Source organism: Manacus candei, unplaced genomic scaffold (genome assembly GCF_025592945.1).
Source record: "Manacus candei isolate 608988 ecotype Guabito, Panama unplaced genomic scaffold, ASM2559294v1 h1tg000015l, whole genome shotgun sequence".
In the NCBI taxonomy this organism is placed as follows: domain Eukaryota; kingdom Metazoa; phylum Chordata; class Aves; order Passeriformes; family Pipridae; genus Manacus; species Manacus candei.
The window spans coordinates 17656753-17682872 of record NW_026138063.1 but is presented as its reverse complement, the minus strand read 5'-3'; the positions used below and the strand labels follow the sequence as shown (position 1 = coordinate 17682872).

The window sequence follows — 26120 nt, the reverse complement described above, 5'->3', positions numbered from 1 at the left end:
TTAAGAGGATTTGGTGGTAGGCAGCTAATACAACCCATAAAAAAGACAGCTCAACAGATTTATTCATCTTGACAACTGCAGTACTCAACTCAAGCAGGAAATGAGAGGCCAGCAGCTTGGCCCAATATCTGGCAGCATATTTTGAGCTCTCCTCCCAGGTTTTGTATTGGGTTAGGATTGGCCATGCACAACACATTCAGGTATTTTCAGCTGGAAGCCTTTTCTCTTCATCTTGTATTCTTACCTGACAAAGAGGCTCAGTGCTCATTCATCCTCCAGCTTATGGATATGTGCAAGTCATCTACTCACACTAGGGCTGAGTGCAGGAATTTCTCTCCCACACCAGCAGCAGCCAGGCTGCTCTCCCTGCTGGTGTGCCCTTAAGAGGAGCAGCTAACATCAAAGATTTACCTTACCCACCCAAATCCCTCGGTTGCCACAGGAGCAGTACAACATGCTTTCAAACAAAGAACATCTGTGACAAGCCAAAGGGATTTACTGCTCATCTTCTGAGGAGTTTTACACTCAGGAGAGTCCTGCAAGGGGCACAAAGAGATGCCAATGAGCATGTAACCTACACCATAGGGAACAGGAGGAAAAGTCCCAAAGGTGCATTGAGATGCCTTCACAGGGCAGTTTTTAGCAGTAACTTGGGCACAGCAAATAGAGTTTGGTCTTCAGATACTAAATTTATGGATAATTCATCCACAGCAGAATGACTTCAACAAAAAAAATGTAATCAGCAGCATGGATTAAAAATAAACAAAAAACAAAAACCAAAAAGACCCCAAACAACAACAAAAAAAACCCCCATACACAAAAAACCCACAAACCACCCCCCCACACCCTCCCCCCAGAAAGGTCTCACAAAAACACTCTCCTTTCACCTTCCTTAGAAATAAGTCTCAAAGAAGTAGTTCACAGGGCTCTGGAGCCAAATATCCACCAGCACATCCACGATCCACAACACTGACTGTTCATAATGCACTTTTATTTTTTCCTTTGTACAAAAACAAATATAAAATTTAAATCCAATAGAAAGTGTATACTAGCAATGACAAGTTTACATTACAATAAGACAGGACAATGCGATGTGTACTGAACACCACACTAGTTTTAGAACTCTCAGTGATACATGCACTATATAAAAACTGCTAGAACTTTTATTCTATTTCTACCAAGAATATCCAGGTACCAAGAACCAAAAGTAGTCTTGATAGGTGGTATCTACAAAATTAGACCTTTTCCACACACAAGAAAAAAACCAACATTAATAGAAACGTTTATCATTCTTTGTTAAAATCCTCTCACAAAAAGCCATACATAAAATTCTTAGTAGATACAGAAAAAGCTCAAAAGCTGTTAGCATAGGTAACCATTCAGTAGTTTAGGGAATCTTTTAGACATTTTGAAGAGATACTGTAGTTTTCAATCTGTATTTTTCCCCACAAAGCCAGAACTATGTCGACTCCTGTTTCAAAACCTAGTCAGTGGTTAAAACTAGCTCTTGAGTGAAGTCAAAGAGTAGTGTACAAAATATTTAACAGAACAGGGGTGTGCCTGTTTACTTCTCGAAGAAAGTCTTTTCCACATTCAAGGTTTGTTTATTTGTCCCATAAACAAGATTGTACCTGAGGGATGAAACAAAAACAAGGATTACCATAGTCTGTAAGTAGAGTTTTTTCCATAAAAGCATGAAGTTCACAGAGCACAGCCAAGCCACCTCGTCAGTCTTGTCTAGCCTCCCTCGAGTTTGTGAGCCCAGAGAAGGGTATGTTTGGATAGGTGGCCAGCTCATATTTCTGGAGACACAGTTCTGTTGATGCTCTGTGGAGCCTGGGGATGGGGACTGCTGCCAGGAGCCTGCTCTTCCCCCAGTGCTGGCAGCGCATTTGTTCCCTGCTAACTAACAGATCTATCATACATGTCACTGCAAGAAGCAGACAAGTTATTCTAAGTAAATGGGGCAACTCTGCTCTAGGAGAATCAGCCCATAGTGCAGAGAAGCCACGACCACTATATTTGAACACTGACTTCGGTTCAGAGCAGGCTGGAGCAACACCCTAGATCTCTGAAGCCCCTATCATGCCTCTGCCCTGAATAGCTGACTGTCCATCAGAAAGCTGGGTCCTATTCACCAATTCACTACCAGTAAGAGTTGTTTCCTCTGCCCTCAGAGGAACTCTGATTATTAAACTCTTCTTTTTGTACCCATAAACCTGCCATGCTTATTTCTGTTAACTTTGCAGCCAGTATGTATTTTTCACCATGTTCTGAGTTGTATTCCCAATAAAATAATCTAATATTAAAGGCATAAATATATACTCGCAGGATTTTTTTAAAAATAGTTATTCAGTAGCTCCAGACTTCTTTTGTCACTATTACATAGCTGACATTCAACTGCTAAGCCAAAAAGTACCTACAAATGCTGCTTACCTGTGGGATTGTGCCGGATGAAAAATACAAACGGTCTGTCTACTATGAACCATGGAGGAGATGACCTGGCTATTAAAATTGCAGCTTGCAGGAAAGATAAGACTCAGAGTGAGACAAATCAAGCATGACAACACATGATATACTCTATCAGTTTCCTAATGTGTGTGTGTGTGTATATATATATCTATGTGTGTGTGTATACATATAGGCTTTCACAGGTGCAGACAAATGCCTAAGACCTACCAACTCAGACCTTTAAAGCCACATAGGTCACATGATATTCTTGCAGGATGCATATTAAAAAGACAATACAAGACCCACAGAAAGCTGGAACTCTTGGGCTGTCACCCAAAGCATGTAGTAGCTCAGTCCTCTTTGCCACCTGGATAGCCAGAACATTTTATGAGTGGTCAGAGCTATTAGAAGACACTTCTTTAGAAGTAAGCCTGTTAGCATTTCTTACAGTGATCAACATGGGAAAATTGGGATTTTCCTGAGATATTACATAAAACCCATCAACTGATCTAAGTCAGATTATTCCTGCAATGGTCTCTGAGTGGACTATCTTTGCTTAGTGCTATAGCCTTATAATGGAGTTTTCCCAATTCTGACAGTTATCAGTGCAGTTGCTTACTTGTTGCTGCAGAAGCTTTGGTTCCATCTTCACTAACTTCAATTTTTGTCTTTTGCAGAACATTAGATACATGAAGACCTTCTGTTCCTGAAAAAGCCATGGAGAACAGCACTTTCAGTAAAACTACCTGAAAGAATCCTGAAGTACCTTGTAGCTAGTAGCTATGCCAGCATGGCTCAGAATAATAAAAGCTGCTGAAATCCTGAAGCTGCAGGGAAGAACACTACTGGTAACATCATTGAATACAGTCACTGAGTAACTGGAAGACAGGGAATAACCCATCTTACTCCCCTCCCTCCCCATTTAACTAGGTTTTCTGATTTGATGGTTTAAGAAGTGTTCATTTAAGTGTTCACTTTCATTTATAGTTTTAATTAAAAAAAAAAACACCTGAAAAAAATATGCTTCCTGAATTTAAGACACTTATCTCCATGTCAGGGAGGGAGAAAAAGCACTTAGCAACACACCTTGCTTTCAATCAAACACAGGAATTTGTTTTCAAATTAAGCCAGCACAAGGCAGGCTTTTTTGTTAGATCATTATGGAGAAGTTTAATAAAAGCAGAGAAGAAAAATACAATGACATTTTACAGCCATGAGTTCAGAAGTGTCTATACTCCATTTTCAGATACTAATATTTACAGCTCTGGGTCAGTCCAGTCCTTTAAAGTGTGAATGTAATCCTTGAGCTTTCCTACAGAGCTCAAGAAAAAGTCATTAAACACACACTTCAGGGAAAGTTACATATTGTAGTTGCAGTATTTGCCACAGTCTAAGGTACAGTATTGTTATAAGTCTTGCCACAGATTTTAGACAATGCTTGAGACCCCCAGGCTGTATTATCAAATCTTAAACTGACCGCCATGATTTACTGCTGTGATGCAAGACAAGGGAAAAAAAGAGCTACTGCAACGTTCAACAGAGGCAAGCAGTCATGCCTGGCTGGCTACAACATAACACCCAGCTCCAGTGTCATAGTAACACAGCCAAGATAAAGCAGACAAAACTGGATTGGTAAAGCGGCACTTTATTCAGTGCTAGGAACTGTGAAGGACCACCATGAATTAAAACAAACAAAAACCCCCCTTACTTGTTATTTTTGCAAAGTTTGCCTTCGACTGGTCAAACATATCTGTAATACCGAGTGCTTGCAAAGGGTCCTTTAGGTCTGTTTCTGCTTCTGCTGTAAATCTAGGAGGAACAAACAAAGGTAAAAATGAATGCATCAGGAAAGTCACCCTGTATCAGACGAGATATACATAAATAACCCCTGAAAACACTCTGAAGGAGAAACAGATTACATCAGTACTTACTTTGGTAAAATAACCTGCACTCTTTTTGCTACCATGGTTGTCATCCAGCTTCCTATTGTTTTTGTGCTGATGTGGGGAATGATAGCAGAGAGTGGTGTTGTGCTTTCTGTAGGCAATGCAATCAACATGCTTATCATTTCACCGTGGTATGGCAGCTCAATGATGTTGTACCACAGCTCATTTGGAGTACTTGTAGTACCTAAAAAAAAACACCAAAAAAACAAATCTAGTGAGCCATAACCTACAGCCTTAAGTGTCCATCTTACCTTTAGATACCTACAGCTGTAAGAGTTTGTTAGGAAAGTTTTTCCCACATTTTAAAACTGACTCTAGAGTCACAGGCTTCCTACTAGGCAACCCTTCAAAAGGCATGGGCTCTGGAGAGATGCTAGCTTTACATGAAGCACAGACAGGATGACACCAAGGAACAAATACTCATTTAATGTACATCCTGTGTCCCAGACAAACCTCATCAGCCCAGAGCAGCAAGGAAGCTACGTTAGAAGTGACAAAGTCTGCAAAGCAGCTGCATCTCTACTTCAGATCTCAGCTGTACCAGAACCAACTGCACACTGAGAAACAAAAAGCAAGGAAAAGCATCTTTCCAACTTGAAGAGATCTTGTAGATAAGCTTTTTCCTCCAAGAGTTATTGCAAGAGCTCCTAGCTCCTGTCTGAAGTAGTCTGTGGCATTTACTTAATCTTCTTGCTGAATAAGGATCTGATTAGGAAGCAGTCTTAAGCCTTGCAAGATAGTGGAAATCAGCCACTTAGAGGCAGTGCACAATGCCAATTAGATGAGAAGGAGTGAGATAGCAACACCTCCAAGTTGCAGCAAGTGTCAGGAAGACTGTCTTTGAGCAACCCTCTCCTCTTCCAAGTTCCCTTTAGTTACTGTGGGATTTCTGGCATGTGGCTGGGAAGCAAATGCTTTTTATAGTAGTTTCAAGTGAAAACTTGTCAGTTTAACTACAGACAGGATTTCAGGCAAAGTTTTTGGATAGCAGCAAGATCTTATTATCTTTCCCCTTTCTTCATCTAAACTTGCACTTATCAGCCCAAGCCGAAAAATCAACAGTTTCCTTACTAATTAAATCTTATTGCCAGGGCCATGCAACGTGCCTTGACTGAGTTCACATTGCTACAGAACCAGCAGTACCACACTTTTGCAGGAATAGTGTCATGCTTGGCAGTTTCATTATTTCCTTTTATTATGGCAGTGGTTCTCAAACTAGAGCCTGCAGACCACAACACTGGCTGCATAATTCAGCTACGGGACAGTAACACAAGGTGAACTGTCCCAACAGGTAAGCACTGCTTTCCTGATCTGCTACACACTGCCATCATTACTGAGGCATTCCCAAAGGAGGGGAAGCTCAGCTTCAGTCAGCTCATGGGATTCAAGATGCTTAACAAATTTAAACTTTTAAAGATCCCTTTGCAAGCATAGATAAAACAGAAGCCCTGTGTGAGGAAATCCAGAGATTCACAAACTAAAGCGAGTCCTAACTCAGCAGTATTTCTTTTGTTCCTTTCTAGCCTTAATAGCTTTTCTAGCTTAAACATAATGGAGACTTTAACCAGTATCAGAAGTCAAAAGCCTTCAAAATAATAGTCTTGCTAAACCCCATCTTAAGTTATGAACTTCTTTGAAACTCCGCAGATTAGTACATACTGCAGGAGGCTTCCCCACCTCCTCCAACTCACACTTTCAGCAGTCACCTAAAGTACTACATTACATCTGCTCTAACATATAGGTTTGGGACAGAAAGTCACAGCTGTTTACTTTAACATAAATTACTAATATTATTAGGTGAGCACTACTGACAGTAAAACTAAGCATTTAAAAAAAGCACAGCGGGTCTTGCTCTTTGGATTTATAGCAAGAAAGCTGTACTCTCAGACTTATTCCTCAGATTGTCTTTAGCACACAAGGAAGCAAGTTCCAAGTAGCACTTCTTGGAAGGATGCAACAGAAGTTTTTATCAGAGTATCAATCTTACTTTGACCATTAAAATCCCCACAGGGCTGCAACACTGCAGCTCTGCAGTTCATTGTCAGTCACATCAAGCTGCTTATGTCAGCTCTGAGAATCTCTGAAGGAAGTCTGGCTGAACCTGCTGAACTTCTTTTCACTTGTGACTCAATCTAAAGAGCTGTTTCACACCTTGAGAGATACAGCCAACATACTAACCCCGTGCTCTTCTGGCTCTCATAGGACTAGGGACTGTGCAAGTTCCATTTCTTTATATGCAGTAAAATATAGATTGATTCTACTCCAATCTTCTTTCATACACAGCTCAACACCAGGTAAACCTCTACATTCTGTCTCTGTTGCAGCTTTTCCTTATTCTCACTCTTTAGGAATCTGTACCTTTTTTTTTCTCCTTACAGCAAAGCTTAAGTAGCATGCAAATTTCTCAATTTGGGTACTTCAGATTTTCCATTTGGAAGGCAAGAGGATTTGACAGAATATTCAACCTTAAGCAACTGCTAAGTACCTTGCAGGGCAAGCTTACCCATACCCCAGCAGCACAGAGCTTCTCTAACACAAGCTGCCTGCATCAGCTGCAACAAGTAGCACCATTTAACACCACGTGTACAGAAAACTCTTGTTTCAGTCTGAAAGAGCTGAGTTTACAACTATTGTCCATGGTAGTGGGAGTCGCTGAGCTTACCACAGCGGAAGATGGACAACTGGGACAGCATAGGAACTTGGTAGGTCTTCCCATCAGCTCCATAAAATGGACGTTTCTTTGTATTTTCAGGTCGGAATCGCGATTTCCATAAGCCCTTGAAATACACGGCATTCACTAGAACCAGTCTGGTCAAACTGCCTTCAATATCATCTGGAGCTACAACCTGATCGATCATACCTAGAAGAAATAAAGGAAGTCTTAAGTATTTGCTGTCATAACGCTGCCAGCTGTTCATGAGGAATGTGAAGCACATGTTAGTTTAGACCTCTAGATCTGTGAGCGTGCCAGCTCTTCACAGGGCAATACATTCACAATTCATAAAGCCAGTGGTATTCTTTGTCAAAAAGTAAGCCTTTGGGATAACTAGAATTCAAACACATCTTACTAATTGATAGTGTGATGTTATAACAACTAACAAGGCCTTACCCTTTCCAGCATGTGAACAGATCTAAGACTGTTACAGTGGTAATAGTTTCAGCTGAAACACCTCCCCATTCACACGCTGCTTGCAACATTGCTATGCAAAACTGGTGATGTGGTTGAGAAAGAATTTGACAGCCTCGTTTCACACATACCACATCCAACATCATTAACACACTCCTCACATCCAGGAGGCACTGGTTTTAACTCCAAGAGGTACCAAACTAGGTAGTTCACCTACATTGGGAAATGTTGCAAAACGTGATCTTTGGCTTTAGCACATGTAATCTTGACAACTAGATGCCAAAAGGCTTGAATCATGAGGAGTTCTGTCAAGGCAGGGTTAATTAGGAATCCTCCACTAAATCTGAGTCATAAGAACAGGGTCATATCTTACAAGAGTTTAGGGCAGTCAGAGCAAAAGCTGAACTGCCCTACATCTTTCTGTAAGTCTGATTTACTGAGTAAAACATCTGAGTTGCCTGAAAGTATCTTTTATGTTTGAGAAAGCATAGCTGCAAGAGAAAGCATGTTCCAAACTCTGCTTGGATTTCTCACTAGTTGTATGAATGTAAAGAACAGCAGAAGCTCCCCTGATCCCATGGGCAGATGGACACAGGCACACACACTGCACACATCCCTTCCAGGTCATCAGATAGGCTCAGTTGCTGAGGCAGTGAGATGCCGAGTCCTGGCTCATCAGCTCTAAAATACCACAGTAATGCCAGCTAAAAGACAGTTTTAGCTGCAGGGCAGAGCCTTCTCCACCTCCCCATCTTTCCCCAGCATTTCCATTTGAATCTGAGGTCTCAGATACCACCCTGCCACACACAGAGGCACTCACCAATACTCACCCCTTGTTTCATTTTTCACCCACTGGTTGATGGAATCACATGCTGCATTTGGGTCCTCAAAGTCCACACTCTTGACGCTGCACTGAAACACCTCTTTGTTCCTTGTAACAAAAGGCACTTCCATTTTAAAGCCACTCTTTGCAAACACTGCATTAGCAATTGTTACAATGTCTTTATTCTTTTTTGAGACTATGAGCCTGTTTATCTTCTTTAAGGCTTTACCAACTCCTAGTTGGAAAGAACAGCAAGTTTAATTTAGAATAAGATTGATGAACAGTTACTTTATATGCAAACTATTAATGACATGAAAGGTAAGACATTAAGTGCTGGACTAGAAAAGGAGATCATAGCAGGCATTCTCAGAGGACTTCCAAAACAAGCATTTCTGATCTCTCATCTGAAGATTGCTACTATTTCCCAGAAAAACATGACCTCTGCTGTGATTCCTGCTGCCCCTCTAGGTGTCTGCTAAGAATGCAACAGACAGTGCTGGGATAACACTGAGGTTCAAGTCTCACTGTGGAGCTACTAACCACACTCTTCCACAGAACAGACTCTTCCAAAACACATTTCATATCATATAAGCCCAGATAACTTGTCAGTTCTGCGACGGTGACAAAGAAAGTCGAGGGGTCAGGCTGCTCAGTCAGAGCTCTGCAGGATTTGCACAACAAGTGGTTTGCAGAGTGTAAAGCAAAAATTGTTTTTTGACATACTTCCTTTCCATTTATTCTAGAATAAAGTAAACTGTCAAGATTTCTTTAATAAACTGCAAGTCAAGTCTTGGTTTCCCTCAAGACTAGGTCCCAGCCTAAATCAGCTACAAGCAGGAATCAATCCCTTAACACATGAGCTTGTCTCTAAAAAAAGGAAAAAGGGAAAGTAGCAGGTTCTGGTGTTACAGTCAAGATCCTTAGTACCTGAAAGCAGATTGTATCAAGTGCTTGCTAGCTCCTTCACTGTGTATGAGAGAAGGCATATGGCACCACAGAAGAACTGCTATGTTCACCATACCCAGTTCTCCCCAGTGTTATGGCTTATGAAGGAGTGCTTGTCTACACAGGGAAGCTCTTGCCAGGCAAGCAACTTCATGTTCAACCATTATATTGAACAGAATCCTTGGGTGGCTGTTTTTCAGAGTTATTAATGAGTTCCCTCTGTTTCCCAATACAACTCAGGCAGAAACATTTCCAGACTACTTCCTGATGTAGACAAACTTAAGAGATATGAAGTGAATAAATTAGTTCAGAGTTATTCTCTTAGCTGCATACAAGAAAAAAGCCTCAGATGGCTTTGCTGTTTCACGTATCATGAATGCTTTAACAGTACAGTTGTATGAATTTCTAAATGTTCACTCTCCAATACTATGGGCAAATTCTTCTGGAGAACATACCATAACAGAGGTTCTCAAACTGTATTCTGTGGACCACTGGTGGCCCACGGATCACTTGCTGATGGTCCGGGGAGAGCTGTCTGGTCTCATGATGCTGGCTCTCCTCTTTGCTTCCAGCTGCTAAATTGCATTAAAAGACAGCTAAAGACAAATTAAATACTTTTCAACTATTACCTTTCCAAAGAAGCAGTTGCTGCAGTTGCCAAAGAACTGCAAGGCAATCATGAACAAGAGCAGAGGAAATCTGTGCAATGAGATAGGTATCTCCCCATCCCATAACAAGTCTCTAACAAGGTACTGGTTACCTTCTAAAGTGTTTGAGAACCTCTGTGTCTCACAGCATTAGGACTGTGGGCCAAATAAAACAAGTTGATATAATGCTTGAAAATTTTTCAAAGTACTTCTATTTTGAGCATTCAAATGTTCCTAAAGTTGATCATCCAATTAAGAGATTTCAATCTACATCATTTCCATCTTAAACTGTCAAATAATTTTGCTGTACTTTAAACCCAGGACCAAAACAGCAAAGCAAATGAAGACAGAACAGCATGTCATATGACAATACTGCTCAAGATTTAAATGTGCACTTACCTCTTAGAGGGTTTCCTATTCTTGGAAGTAAGGGAGAATGCTGGCACTAAGATGTTAAGTCTTGCTGGCAAACACTCACAAAAATAGCGTGCAAATTAAAGCAGTAAGAACCTTCAGGTTACACACTCTCAAGGGGCAGACATTGGCAGAGGAACACAAACACAGATGCATGCAGTGTCAGGCACAGAGGCAAGCAGAAATGGCTGAAGAGGGCACTACAAGATACAGGGATCCTGACAGCAGAAAACACATGAAAAAAAGCTGAAGAGCAAAGTGAAAGTATCAATAGTATGGCTAGTTTGCATTGCTTTCAGTATGGTGCCAATAAATATTCTCTTGCCCTCTTATCTAAGGAGTGGCACATTAAAGGCTGTTCAGCACAGCCTGAAATGGGGTACACTGCAGCCTTCCTGCACGGTGCTGGCACTGGACCACCTCCCACACTGCTCTGAAAAATCAATTTTGCAAGGACAAAGGCAGTTCTAGCTGGGGCCCTGAAGTCATTAACCAAGCTGCTTATAAGCCAGTTGGAGTATATGTATAGGTCCATACTCAAACTGCCAATTAGCTTCAAGTCTGTCCATTTTGTGCTTTGGTAAACACAGCTAATTGGTGCATGATGCAATCTACCACACTTGGAAAGCCATCTCACACAGCACAAAGAGTCTGACATAACACACCCAAAACCACCTTAGGAACCACTGACCATTTACACTGTATCTCATCATAGTTGTCAGCTGCTTCTTGGTCTTGCCATCAGCTCCCAGTTGCAACACCCCCAGGACTGACGCAATCCCGTGAGGAGAAACAACAACGTTGTCCTGAGGCTTCGCTTTCACTATTTGATTGAAGACCTGGATTCCAACATCAGAGCTAAGCTCCTCCAGAGGATAAAAACTGAACTGGGAACATACAGACATTAAAGTCCCAAGAACAAAGAGGAGGGAGAAGTGCCAGTTCATGATTCCTAGTTGGAGATACCTGTAAGAAAACAAGAGGGAAAGTTAAGTCAGTTTTCACAAGTACAGCATTTTTATTTTTAATGTAAATCCTTATTTACCTAAAGAGCAGGCAAGTCTTGCACATGTGCCACACACCATTCACAGAGCTCTGGCAGTGAGGCTCACAATTGCATTTTACTTACCACTACTGGTATTTTAGGCCTAGGGGTTTCCAGATGCAGAGATAATCATGAACTGGCTAAATATCACTGCCTACGTAACAGGGCAAAAGCCACCAAACTGGGAGATTACCTCCCACCACACACAAGTTGTTAGTTTTGTGTTTCAACTAAATGAGTCTTGGTATTCTATTTAGACTGCCCTTTAGAGTAAGTTAGTGGTAAGAAGTGATGTGGTACAGTCCTCATCCACTAAGATGTGATGCACAGTACACTTTATAGATCATTTTCCACAGTGAACAAAAGCATGTGTACATATGCAAACAGACCTTCTGTCATGGGAATTTACACCTGCCTAGAACAATAAGAGTTAGCTGCATAATTGGCATTCTCCATAATGGGAATGTAGAGGAAAACTTTAAGATTTTAAAATGCAAAGTTTAGTTTGGATTCCAACCTGCACTTTTCCATTTCATAAAATACAGGAGCTAATGAGTACAGAGTGAAGTTAACATTCAAAACAGGCCTATCTGCAGGTCTAACACCTGACAGAATTCAGTATCAGGACACCTGTGATCTCCCAGGAAATGAAGCACAAGCAGCAGCAACAGTTTGTTCAAGACCTCTCAGCAACTGATTATAGAGAACCAAGACCAAATCTTCAACACTGTACTGTAACTACTACACTGTATTTCCTACTCATGAAACTGTAGTCAACCTCTTTTTTGTTAGGGCGAACAGGTACTTAGGGAAACAGTCATGCAATAATGTTCAGTTTCATTAAATTATGTTCCCTGCTCACACATTGTTAAGACGTTTCAGTTGCACAGTTAACAGCCCTGACTTCTATTTTCAGACCAGTAGCGTGTCTGTTGCCTCACTAAGCTGACTTTGGCACTCCAAGAACGCGCCGAGCTGTTGGTCTTCCAGCACGCCGAGGAGGAATCAGCTGGTTCCCTAGTTCACCAAAGGCTCATCAGGCCGGAGAAGGCACACAACTGAATAAAGTGTCGTTTGCACAACACACGCAAACCCCCAACGCGGGTCTGTGCCCGTCTTGAGCCTTTGCCCAGCATGGCACACTGGCTCTCCCGGCTGCAGCATCCCGGGGGCCGGCCCGGCAGAGCCGCAGAGCTTCGGGATGAGGCGTCACTCGCAGCCTCCTCCCACACGCTCCAAGGGCGTGTGGCTCCCAGGAGCTCTGCCATCGCCAGCCTACCTACGCCGCGAGTTCAAACCACGCTGGAGCATTTGATTACCATCAAACCAGCTGGCGTTTGCACAGATCTGTTTAATCGTCTTTTAATAGCATGTACTTTTAGCTGTGCTAAAACACTTGAAAGTAGCAAAATGCAGCATCTCCACTTTCTTTTACACCGCTTCAGGGGACAGAACTGGCTTTGTTAAAGTTTGCCACTGCAGCACAGAATAAACCAAATGAAATAATGAAGGAGTTGAGACATCTTTCTCCCCTCAGTCCAACTGTTAGTATTACCAGAGCAGCTTGTTGGACTGATTTAAGTTATGCAAGTAAAAGTAAAAACACTGTCCTACAAAGCAGGCTAATAGCCCACCCAATAATTAAGTCTTTCCCATCAACCTAATAATCCCCCAAGCAGTTCTGAAGTCACTGAAGTACAATTCCTTCCAAAGGAGCTCCACATCTGCCATCAACAGGAACTATTCATGCTGAATCCAAAATTTAGACAGGATTTGGCCATCTGCAGCAGAGACCTGCAGGAAGAAAACCCAAATGCCACCCAAGCCCTTGAAACAGGCTACATGAGTCACTCCCAGGTTCACCTTGCACCTCTCACCACCAGCTACAGCATGAAGCTGTCATGGGGAGAGCCAGGAGCCTGACAGGGAAAGTGAACTTGTACTCTTAAATAAAAAAATGTTAAGGAATATTCTTGAGTGTTCCTTGATGCTGGCACAAACCATCTGAACCTCTAGTTTTGTTCTTAGGCACAAGGTTTCCCTCTCTCCCAGGCAGCAGCTCTATGCTGATGGCAACGCTGCCTTGCAGGAGGCAAGTGTGGCTTGACACTCCAAGAGAAGTTAAGGGTTTAAGGTTTCTTTGGTGGTTTGGTTGCCACCTCTTCTCCCTATTTGGAAACCCAATGGGCAGTTTAAACAAATTCTGAATCCCAATACTAAGCAGACTTTTACCTTTACCAAATACCTTGGCAAAACAAAGCCTCAAACCCCCAAAACTATTAGAGATTTTTACCAGATGCACTTACAAGCAAGCAAAAGTTAATGTTTGTGCAATACAGCCTGTCCCATGTAGTGATGGACAGGGACAGTGCCAGACAACCACAAAGCAGAGTTTGAGCTGCAATTTGAAAACCCTGCTTTTGACTGAGGCAGCTCCACCTGGCCCAAACCAAAGGAGACTGGGCTACTTTGAGCACATTACACCTCAAGAAGTATATTATGAGGGCACAGACAGGAGTGACACTTCTTTGAAGTCAAGTAAAACAATGTCTCATTGTCATTTACACAGTGCATCTGCACAAACCTAGCTGAAGTCAGACATTTCTCTTTTTGCCTATACCGCAATATAGTGCAAGTCCCTAAATCTTCTACTTCACTGGTGACAGCCCCCTACAGACTCAGGATGACAGCCTTTCATTTTCACCATGACACATGTGAAGCCTTGTCAAAACAATCCAACTCTGCCCCCAAGGCCACTGCTGCAGGACTTATTTTGTTTGGGTTTTTTTTGTGTTTGTTGTTTTGTTTCAAATTACAACATGGAGACCTCTTGGGAAACCAAGTACAGGATGTTTGCCTCACCTCTACCCCCAACACGCTATTAAGGCAGGTTGGTCTCTGTTTTGGAGCACAATCTCTAGTAGATACTTAATAAGTGAAATAAAGTCATGCAGTGCTCTGAGCATGGGAAAAGCATAAAAACACTTTTCAGCACCAGTTACAGAGCAGCCCCTTCTTGGCCTGGTCCTGTTATGGCCACTGCATAGCTTAACCAGGTAACAGTTGTTAAATAAAAAGGGAGATAATTTCATCTGAGGATATAAATTCATCTTTGAGCAAAAGTGGCATCCCTGTTATTAATGTTTCCGTCATGGATTTCAGTATATTCAACTTCTATGCAGTTCAGTAACAACAAGTGCATTTGCATATCCTGAAAGAAACAGCTTAAGTACATTGCAAGGAAAAGAAATCCAAAAGGATGTACAATGTGTAGGATGGAAAACAGCTGACCTGCTATACAGAATACCAACAAGCTTTCAACAAGCTTTCATAACACTGAAACTGAAAACTTAGTGATAGTTAAATCTGAATCTAATGCTTCAGAAAGCCAAACAAAAATACAAGCTAGGCATTTCTTTGCCTATGACCTTTAAATTTTTTACAAAGTTAACTGAGAAGGAGGAAGGTGTATAGGCGAATTCATTTACATAAATGTGGGCTTTTGAAAGATGTTGGACCAAAAAAACTGTCCCTCCTCAGGGTAGGCTGCCCACTTCTTAAATTGAGAACTTACAGGAAGGACATCCCACAACTTAGACTTCTTAATAGGCAATGTAAATACTGTCACTAACCCAAAGAAATGTATCTAAAGAACAAATAAATAAAAACCCAAAGCAGGCCCCCCTGCAATTTGTTATGCAAATCCAGTTCTTAACCCTAATGCTAAATTTTCCGAACAAAACAGATGACAGTGTCACACATTCAGCTGTATGGGGGATGCCATGTCCATGGCAAGCACACCAAGAACTCCTTAACTCCCCCTGCCTCACTGAACAGCACCACACCAAGTCCTGTACACCACACTGGAGTACTAGTTATACCTGTATCTAACTGCAGAGCCTAGTTTAAGCTGCTATATAATTTCCAGATAACTATTCCAGTCAGGCACAGAGCTCTGGGAAAGGCAGGAGAAGACGACTGTTCCATGTCCTATCTACACTGATAATTCTGCATTGTCTCATGACAGATGATGAAAAGTCTTCAGGATATCAATCTCTAGATGACCTCAGCCTCAAGCTGGTGTTCAAAACACTAACCCTCTGACACACTAGGCAGCATACTCAGCTCTCACTAGGCTCAGCTATTCAGATCACCCCCATAATGCATAGTTTAAGTTTTTGGCTGAAATTTATTATGGAAATAGTTATGTCAACAAAGAGGACAGATGCCTCCAGTCTGCATTTACAGAATGCCTGGTACAAAAGCGAAGTTATATTAATATGGAGTGTTTAATCTGGGTCTAGAAAAGCGCTTTTGGTAGAGCAGGGAGAAGTTACATCTCAGTCCCAAGCACAAAAAACTGCTAAGAATGGAGATCCTCCTACAGGAAAGAACTAGCTTAGGACGGACTTAGTTTTCAGAGAGCCAAACCAAGCTGCTGCCCTCTCCCCAAGAGGAAGAAGAAAAATTAGTTTGGTTCAACATCAGAGGCAAAATATAAGCTGAAAAAATACTCATATTTAAAATCTAAGTTGGAGAAAAAGACCTATCCCAGAGAGCCTGAAGAACACTTTGAAGTGAATCGAGGAAGAAATAATGAACTGCACATAGATTTTCAGATATCTGTACTGGCTGCACTTCCTATGAGACACCTCCAAGAGTTTATTTTGAAACCTGACTTCAACAGCAATAACGTATAACCCAAAAAAACTCCTTCTTGCAGCTGCAAGATTGATTCTGCAGTTTCTTTAGAGACATACCACGCCATCAGGAAGTTTGCACACCAGACTGCACTTCTGTGAATAGCTGTAACCAAAACAGCAGCAAGCACAGCTAAACAGACTAAAAGTAAACAGCAGAGTCTCACAGCATTGCTGGTCTCATGCATTAAGCTCAAAAAGCTCAGATCCCCTGAGCCCACGTGGCAGACACTGGGCAGGCTGTGTACCCAGGGAAACTCGGCCCGGAACAAACATTCAGGGACCTCTCCAAGTCCGAGATGTTGATGTTTCCATGTCAGTGCCATCTGGGCTACTAATTTAAAAGTCTTATTTCAGCTGACATGTGAGCTCAAAGAAAGCAGCTTCACTTCAGGCATTTAACCAACTCTCTCCAGCAGGACTGAATAAATACTCAACCAAACCTGTTAACAGTCATTCAAGAAGCTGGCTGGGCACACAGCAATTGTTTCTTCCAAGCAATGAGACCACTCTGGTTGCAATGGGAAGGTCAGATGCTGGGTCTTGTTTTTCAGATGACGCCCACTTGGTAGCATAATTAAATATATATTAAACATGATTAAAACACTCAAACCTGTCAGTAGGCTTCTCTCCCCCTCACAGGTGTTCATAACTCCCCACCTAAGCTTCTTACATCCCAAAGCCTTCAGCTTCAGTATCCTCTCCTATCATGGTCTGAATGCAGGTGAGTTCAGGAGTGGCTTCTTCCACACAACAGATCTGGGAAACATTTCATCTTCCTCCAGGTTTTCTGGTACGTCCTGAATGTTGGCTCTCCCTTTTTATCTAACAACTCTTTCCACTGTTACCCAATAGTTGGAAAGTTTAGTATATGCACAGTGTTACCAAGAAAGGATGCTTGCTAGCTTTTAAACAGCTCAGTACTTACACTGCTTTGAAGAGGAGTGAGTTACCGTCAACAAGATATAAACAACTTGTACACAGAGAAAAACTGGAAGTGATTTTTAAAAAAAACCCTAATTTTGTATGTTAAGATATTGGTCTGATTTCAGGCACTACAGCCACCACTGCACACAGCTGTAGAAAGCATGGTAATGGCTCAATCCTTCATCTCTCAACCTTAAACCTTCCTCTGTTATTCCTATTCCTCCCAGTTTTTTAGTGCATTTGTGTTTGTTTCAAGATGGGTCACTTCGGTCTGGAATGCCTGTTCTGCCGAGTCCAACCAGCCTCCCCTGCCAAGCAGGAATCTCCCAGCAGAGCCCTGGCTTGTTAAACTGGGCTGGTCCCAGACAGGAACCACCTCCTTGTCCAAGCACAGCTCCCACAGGAGGAGAAAGTTACAAGTTCAGGGCTTCTTTGTGAAGAGTCCTGACCAGCACCACTTCTTGCGGATTTGTTAAGCATGAAGTGCAGAAAACTTTCCGTGGCCTCATGAACAGGGTCTCCAGTTCCTAAGCCACCCTGATTTTTGCACCACTATCTGTCTTCAATAGCATTTGGTCATGGTAGTTCATTACAAAGACCAATTTTACATCATGCAAAGCTGACCAGAGTGTTTTTTACTTCACCGCTCTACTACACAGGCACTATTCAGAGTTTCAAGAACATAGATAGGCATTTATGTATCATTTGCTTTTCCTTCCATCTCTCATTTTTACATAATTAAAAAAGCCAACTTAAGCTCTGCTTCATGGAGCAAATACAGTTTGCTGATACGATAGGGCACACTTCTACCACAATTTTCAAATTTTATCTGCATTCTCTCACTGCTATAAGTTCAACAGCTGTTGTTAAAAGTTTCTTTGTATTATTTACTCCTGTAAATATTATTTACTCCTGTATTTAAAGCAGCATTGCCACAGAATTTTCCAAGATCTACTATCAAGTTTTACAGTATCAGGAAGGTTAAAGAGAATTATGTTTTTAATTTACTGGTGTCCCTTTATTAAAGAAGTGGTTTTGTTACTCTTAAGGTCTTTATGCAATGTGGTTATCTCAACGTAATGAAGAAACAAGCTTGGGACAGTCAGCTCATCATGACTAATGCTGCAGAACCAGTTTCCCAAAAAGAGGCAGCACAGCAGTGTTTCACAACATGCTGGTGAGGCTATACCTTCTAGCTCTGGATTCACCCCAGTAGAGGGAACAGCGGTTCAACAATCACAGCAATTGCCTAAACTCAAGTTCACATTTTAAGTTTTTTTTGTGGAAGGAACACTCATGGAACCACAGTTCCCACATTTACTGTACATTAACAATGCTTATTATGCAAGCAGGGGCTCATCAGGAGCTAAGGGCAAGCCTACAGCATTGCAAGCTCCCATTAATAAAGGTACAAGGTATTAACTCTTTGATAATGGGTTATAAAAGTACACATTTATGAAGTAAATAGTCCACAATGTGTTGGACTAACAATGGCTGGTATCTTATCAGGTACCTCACCACCACTTTGACCTTAAGTCCCACCTCTGCCATAGGATTTGACCTTTCTTTCTTCCTTAAAAAATATTAAAGGGAAACCCAGTATCCTTACTCATTTTCACTTTTTGCAGGTATCTTGGTATCATCTGATACCATGACTCTGGCACTTCTACACCCCTGCAGGGGAAACAAATTTGGTTCTCCTCTCCCCAGGTAAATTTTAATCTGCTGGCCAGTGACTCATGCCTTGTGTCTTGCACCTACCTGGCTGAGAGTAGAAACAGCCTTGTGAAGATGGCTCCATGGCCACTTAAAGTGTGGAAAGCTGTGCTTGGAGCAGATTGAATACCAAGAGCTTTCCAGTACACATCCTTCTTCAGAAGGGTTAAGATACTAATATCTATAACATTGGGACTTGGAGAACTGTTAAGCAAAGAAAAAAAAAAATCTGTATAAGAAACAAAGAAAGCTAAAGGTATAGAATTGAGTCCTCAAGCCAGTAGTGAAAATTTCAGTAGAGCTTTGAAAAGGCACGTGAGTTGCTGCAGAGCAGGAGATAGATGGCAGTTTGCCTTCAGATTCTACACCTTTTAGGTTACTCTACAGAAGAAGTACTTGTATTTCCTATGAAGCAACACCCTACAAAGCCCAGTTCCCATCATTCCACACCCTATGGTTCAGTCTAGGTTTACAGCACAACTCAAAATTAGGTTTTCTACATAGCTAAGAAGCTATGTAGCTTCTTCTGGGAAGCTAAGAGAGGTAGGAGGACATATCAGCCACATGACATCTAACCAAAGCCTGTTCATGTTTGGGTTAGAGATGCCCAGCTGGTAAGAGGAGACAGGTTCCCAGTGTTTCAAGTGGCCTTTAAGAAACCCCGCTTAAAATAATGCAAGTAATTCAATATTACTAATTTTTTACTTATCCTTCCTCCTACAAGAGGAAAGGCTCTGGCAATAACAGTGTTGGCAGTTCTCCAAATTTACACAGTTGCAATCAATACACTCTTTTCACCATAAAAATAAATTGGAACTCCAGTATTCTCTGTTCATAACAAGAACTTCTATAAAAACTTTTACTTACACAAACTCATTGATAGCCAAGACCTGATACTTTAAGCATTTGCATCTCAGGAATGCTACCAACTGACAAAACTACCTGGAACAGTGTTCTAACCATTTACTGTACTTGTGGTTGGAGATCTGCAGAGTAAGAGGTGACTAGCCTTTTATTTATTTATTAATCATACTGTACAACATTAGCAATCAACCACTTCCTATTTGCAAGCTAATTTAGAAACCACCTTCTCATCTGAAAGACTAGATAACAAATGTAAAGTGTAATATAGCCAAACTATTAGTACTTAAGATGAAAAAAAAGCACACTGAGTTTCTGTATCCAGGACAGCATCACTGAAAGAGACTTAAGCTCACAGGAACATGAGATACTTGTTTTTAGTGGCCTTTTCTCAGCTGTTTCAGAACTGGGTTGAAGGCTACTCAAAAAGGATAAGGATATTCACATTTCTCTTTACAGGATATAGAGATTTACATATATTTATCTTTTCCCCCTCCCAGCTTCAGAAGCAGAACCAGCCAACCACAAATGCAACCAGCAGTCACGGATGCTGTAAGGATGTAGGAATGAAGCACTGTGCTGGAACTCTCCATATGCTCAGATAGACACCTCCTCAGTCATCTGCAAGAGGACTTACATTAATCAGTTAATAAGAGAATTACCAGCTGTTTAAAGACTGTATTTAAGAGAACACACTCTTTTCCTTAATCTCACCTCACTTCCGACTGATCCCACTGGCTTTACTACAGGTTTTTGGAAAGGCAAGACTTAAATTTCCATAGGAAAAAAGGGACAACTGAGTATGAACTACGCACATGAATTCTGCAAGAGCAGGTCATGACCTGGTATATTAAACCATCTGATTCAGTTCAGCCTGAAAGTTTGCAGGCTGAGCTGGGAGCTGTGTTGGCTGAGAAGCCTCCGCAGAGTCCATCACTATTTCTGTAACGCAGATGACGAACCCCTGCAGAGGAAGTAGGCAATTAGCTGGGAAAGCAGCCTCTTAAGCTGAGCTGCCAGAGCAGCTGGAGGCTTGTTTCAGTGCTGAGAAAGCAACATGAACTACTCCTGGAAGAGGAAGGTATATAGCAAAATGGAGATGTGTAGCTAACAGATAATCCACCAACTCCTACATATATTTCTTAGCTTACTTGGAGATGTAACATAAGAAAATAACAGAGTGGGAAAGTTCAGTTCTCCTCTTCGTTTTGTACCTGTAACCTGTCAGAGACAATGACAAACTGCCCCTCTCCCATGAAAACACGAAACCTCAAAACCCACTCAACCTTTTGCCAGAAGAAGCTTGCACTTCAGACCAGGTGACAGTGCCTCTCAGAAGCAGTGAGAAACATCACTAAATACCACAAAATGCCCTTCTGCAGCAATAGAAGTTTAAAGTGCAAGCTGTTAAATAATACAAAAAGCATTTAAGGAAGAAACAAGTCTTGGTCAAAGCCACATAACTGATTAACATAAATTCACATCATCTGTACATCAGCCAAACTAAGAGAGCTAAGATGTACCAGCATTTCTCAACTGTGCTTCTGGAGACCCCAGTGGGATTTACAACTGTAGCTTACAGTCTCTTGACAACTAATAATTCTCACAAACAAACCTGCCTGCATGCTGAGGCCACTACCTATATACAGCCTTGAGCAGGCATCTTAACTTCAGAACTCACTGGTAATCAGCCTTGATGCCTTCCACAATTGCTTTCATGGTTCCATGATAATAAAAAGAAGTTCAGGCCACATTTCCAAAGCCCAAGGAGACAACAGGAGACTGCTTGAAGCCCACACTTTACATCACATTGATGAGTATGGACAGCAAGACTGCAATTTCCACCACGGGGAGATAATTCCACAAGATGAATATGCTTTCATACTTAATTATGCCACAAAGCAGTTTATTCGACCCCAGCATAAGGCATCTTCTGATTTCAGCCTGAAAATATAAGAAAAAAATCTTTCTGGCTATTAAAGGTGAACACCAGATCACAGACAAGATACAGCAGCTGCCAAAATGCACGTGTTTCCACAGACATTGCTCAAGAAGAGGTGCTAAAGCACAAATACAGCATTTCAGGTAGCACTTAAGTATATTTTGAGGCATGACAAACAGCTCAAGAACCTATGGCTAATAGAAGCATTGCCACTAAAATTGCCCCATCCTCTCCCTGTCCAGGATCACTGACTCTCACTTTAGCAGAGACCTCACCTCTGCTTGCAGAAGTATTCATGTAAGTCAAGTAGTGAATTAGAGCCTATCACTAGAGACATGAAAAAAGAACACAGGACAGCTTTTTTCCAATAGCATGGCAGCCCAAACATTCGTGTAGCTACAATTGTAGAGTGCTACCACCTTTATTTTCATCTCTTTTTGCTCTCCTCCCACCCCACCACTTTAACCATCTTAGAAGGAGACACACCTGAACGTGCACATGGTTGCTCATATTCAGCTTTCTCATATTTTTTACACAGGGAAGCTATCTACTTTAATAACAATAAAAAAAACCTTCTTATATTTTCATAACATTTACATTGCTAATCTTTAAATTCGTATGTAGGTGATTGACTACTGCATGCTACTGCTACCTGTTCTTCAAAGCTGAAAAGAGATAATTCTGTATATCACTCTGCTTATTGAGAAGCTGTTTATGGCTGGTGTACGTGCACTGAATTACGTGGTACTTACAAACCAGTACTTTGGTCTAAAACATGATTTGTAAGTTATGTCACAGGTGATTGGCAAGATGCCCAGAGGCACACAAAGACGACTGACTGGATCTAGCAACACTTTACAGATTAGTGATGATTAATCCATCTTTCCCATCTTCCCACGTATAAAACCTTTGACCCTAGAGAGTAGTAGAATCCAGTTAACAGACCAAGTAACTGGAAATGTTTTGATGATTAGGCTGAATTTCCCCCTAATTAGTATTACAAAAGCATGCTCTCTCATGCATGCTTGTGATGAAGCAATTCAAGCAGTCCAGACAACCCTAACTCCAGCTTCCAAGAAAAACCTTCCACTGAGCCTCACGTTTTTCAGATATGGGCACACTAGTTGCCTAGCAAGAATCAAAAGCCACAATCAGCTGCATAAGCCAGGTAGCTACTGAGCCCACCATCACACCAGCAACACAAATCTCCAGCCAGAGTTCTCTCTGATCCCCCATTTCCACTGTAATTCCTAGCAATAAGGTGAGGTGGTTATTTTTATGTATTTATACACACACACACACACTTCAATTTAATCTAAAAATGCCTAGTTCAACTTACTGGGTTCCCTGCTTGACATTTTTCTGATTAACAATATTCTGTTAAGAAGCTCTAGGACTGGAACACGCTTCTGGCTGTGCAATTTACAGACCCACACAAAGTCTCCACATGCCACTAAGCCATGCTATTCTCCTGGTTGTCAATGACAACACCAAACAGAAGCTTCAACACTTCTGTATACACCTTGAGACAAAATCCACTGCAGGCTTCTGTTGTTTTCTTTTTTGTACTGACGTGAGTTTCTATTGCCTCCCACACGAGATACATGGAGCTATATATAGATATGTATATGTGACTGTAGTGATGACCGTATCACCATTCAAAGCAAAGAGTTCTTTTATCACCCTGATACCTGGGGAGCAGAAAAAAAACAATAATGCCCAGATAAGCAGCTTTTCAGCACCTTAGGAGCACTGACAAAATTCGCTTACAGTTTGTCTGACATACAATTTGTCTATCATTGTAAAAAGCTGCAGACTAGCACTCATTACTCAAAAGTTTACTCCTGTGCCAAAGAGCTGCTATAGGTTTAATCACACCCCATAAAATTCTAAAACTCCAAGCTAGTACATTTTATATGTAGTTGAATTAATCTACTTAATCATTCAGGTTTTTTATTTGTGCTGGTCTTCACCTCACACACTTTAAAGACTCATCTGATCACTCAGCAGTCACTGCAGCTGCTTTTCCCTTTTCTCATGGATGTCTGCAGCTTCTCCCGTTTTTCCAAGCTACACGGCAGCACAGCTGCTTACACCTACGTGCATTTTGTGAATACTCCCTAAGAAACCAGGTTTCTAATGAATTCTTGTGGCAAGCTGGGGGCAAGCCATTACTAAATACCCACACAAGAGAAAGTAAAGGAAGAAGAGGTCATTTTTCAGTGCAGTGAAAAAGAAAAAAAAAATCAGTCTACCAGGTTTCTCTTTCAGGAAGTTGCCCAAGAATGCAATTAAAACCACAAAACACAAACCATGTTTTAGAATCATATGAGGGCATAGGAAAGAGGGAGAGAAATAAATCACACTGAGGCCTCTAATCCATAAAGAGATATTATTCCCTAGTTTTAAGGGACATCTGACATTTTAACACCTATTCATTAGCACAATAGTATCTCCAAAGGTTTAATTTCTCTGTGAAGATCCTCCTACACCGCACAGTATTGAGCCAAGATATCGAACACCGTTTTAACCAAGAGACAAACTGCTCTCTCCTGAGGCGTACTCTGCATTTCCAAATCTTCCCAGAACTCAGTACACGAAGGATGCTCCTATATTAGTCTAAAGGGAGCCAAGGTCAGAGGTTTTAGCTAACCTGCTTCGGCACATAATGCGATGCCACCAGACCTATCCAAATCCTGTTTCACTATCAGGATGTCACCCTCTCCTTCTCTGAGACTAAAAACGCCGCTCCCCTGTTACTCTATCACTCGACACGCAAAGAAAATTTCGTTACTAACTGAATTTTGATTTTTATTACTTCCATTTAGTAGGAGAACAGCAAGCTCCCTCTCGCAGCAGACAGAAGACACGAACGAAGCGAGGAACTCGCAGTTTCCGAGCTCTCCCAGCGCAGCCGGTGCTCGGGCAGTGCCGCCTCTCCCGCACCGCCCGGGACGCGGCGGCGATGCTGCGATCCCGCCCTGCCGGGGCACGACGACACGGGGGCCACCAGCCTCGAAACCCGCTTCCTACGGCAGGAAAACCCTCCAGCTTTCAGGAAACCAACAGGCGGGAGGAGAAACTCACCGAGCCAGCAGCCCCGCTCCCGGCACAGCGCCCACGCTCCGGGCACTGGGAAACTTGCGGGAGCCAGGTAACAGCGCACCCGAGGAGCCGCCGGAGCGACCACCGCGGACCCGGGGTGTCAGCAGCCAAACTTTGGGTGCCCCGGTCCGCTCCCCTCCAGCCCACCCGCGTCCTCCCTCCCCGCGCCCGGCACGGCGGCCCCGCCGGCCCCGCTCACCTCTCTCACCTCTCCCGCCGCTCCGCGCCCGCCCCGCCGCTGCCCCTCCGCCCGCCCGGCTCGGCCGGACCGCGCCGCCGCCGCCCGCCCTTTATGGGGCCCGCGGCCGCCCCGCCCCGCGCCGCGGGCCCGCCCCGGGCCCGGGATGCACGGCCCGAGCCCGCCCCGCGCTCCTGTGCCGGGCCGGGGAGCCCGGGTACCCCCGCGGAGTCCCTTTGCCCAGGCCTGTGCCCCTGCCCCGGGGACCCTCCCCAGCCCCGCCGGCTCGGCGGGAGTCGCGCCAGCCGCGGCGGGGAGAAGGGGGAGCCGGGGCAGCAGTGCCGGTGCCCAGCCCAGGGGTGGCGAGGGGACAGAGACCACCGAGGCCAAATGCAGCAGCGTCCCCCAGCACCAGGAGGCTCCTTCCTGGCCAGTGGCGTGGTGGGACATTGGACGATTTCGGCCAAAGGGGCACCTCCTCTCATCACCCACCACTGCACCCACGTCCTCCAGCAGCGAGGACGAGGAAATGCCTCAGCCAAGGACCTCGGTCCCTCGTATGGCACTGGGGTTTTAATCTTCACAAACCGTGCAAGGGATCTGAGGCAAGCTGCTGCTCCAGCATAATGGCACAGGCATGGGCACAGCAGAGTGGCAGGACAGTAGTGTAACCTCGGGAAAGCACGTGTGAACCTTAACACCGACTGACAGCCCTGGACTGACAAAGCACAAGAAGCAATTTCTACTCGTCGTACCAAAACGGTGCCGCTGCTGACTTCTGAGAAACGGGCAGTGTGTTGGTCCAGCAGTGGACAATACTGCCTTGTTAAGTCATTCTTTCTGCTCCTATTTTCCAAAACATTTTTCATGCATGGCACAGTCCAGCTTTGAAGAAACAGGATGAGTATGCAATAAACCACATTTCTTCCCTCAGGAGTTTGGACTCTTCTGGATAAAAAAATCAAAACAACCCATCTCCTGGCATGAGCCGGAGCAGCAGCAGTGGCAGCTGCTCTTGGTCTTTATGGTGGAGAGCCTTGTGTTCATCAAGGTGGACTCTCTCAGTGGAGGGCCCCTGTGCCTGGGCAAAACCAAAATGCTGGAAAGAGGGATGAGGGAGGTGGCACAGCGTGGCCATACATGGAGGCAGGCAGCTCAGCCTCATCCAGGGCAGGAGGAATTTGGCTGAGACAAGGTGCTGGCACCAGCAGGCAAAGATGTCCAGGAACGGCTTCTTTGTGGGCAGCACTGTCTGCTGGACATTTCTTAGGCTACTTACTAACTAGCTCAAGT

The 26120-nt window shown here is 43.0% G+C and overlaps 1 protein-coding gene across 4 annotated transcripts; it reads right to left on the bottom strand.

Annotated features, from left to right (window-relative positions):
- Nucleotides 1-970: 970 nt before the first annotated feature.
- On the bottom strand, nt 971-24910 carry SERPINE2 (serpin family E member 2). Of its 4 annotated transcripts, none has more exons than XM_051781449.1 (10): nt 24858-24910; nt 11045-11319; nt 9748-9867; nt 8355-8582; nt 7060-7257; nt 4383-4581; nt 4160-4260; nt 3071-3157; nt 2437-2520; nt 971-1631 (listed from the first exon to the last, which is right to left on the bottom strand). In XM_051781449.1, the coding sequence occupies exons 2-10, from the start codon at nt 11298-11300 to the stop codon at nt 1594-1596; spliced, it is 1311 nt and encodes a 436-aa protein (XP_051637409.1). In that variant the 5' UTR covers nt 11301-11319; nt 24858-24910; the 3' UTR covers nt 971-1593. The 4 variants fall into 4 exon arrangements, with proteins under 4 accessions (XP_051637409.1, XP_051637410.1, XP_051637407.1 ...); XM_051781450.1 differs by having other exon boundaries at nt 24849-24902; XM_051781447.1 differs by lacking the exon at nt 24858-24910 and having other exon boundaries at nt 9748-9864.
- Nucleotides 24911-26120: the final 1210 nt, after the last annotated feature.

Coding starts and splice junctions, on each gene's coding strand:
- SERPINE2 (XM_051781449.1), bottom strand. CDS start 11,300: ATGAACTGGCACTTCTCCCTCCTCTTTGTTCTTGGGACTTTAATGTCT. Junction 7,258..8,354: donor GGTGAAAAATGAAACAAGGG/GTGAGTATTGGT, acceptor TATTTCTTCTAG/GTATGATCGATCAGGTTGTA. Junction 2,521..3,070: donor CAAAGCTTCTGCAGCAACAA/GTAAGCAACTGC, acceptor CTTTCCTGCAAG/CTGCAATTTTAATAGCCAGG.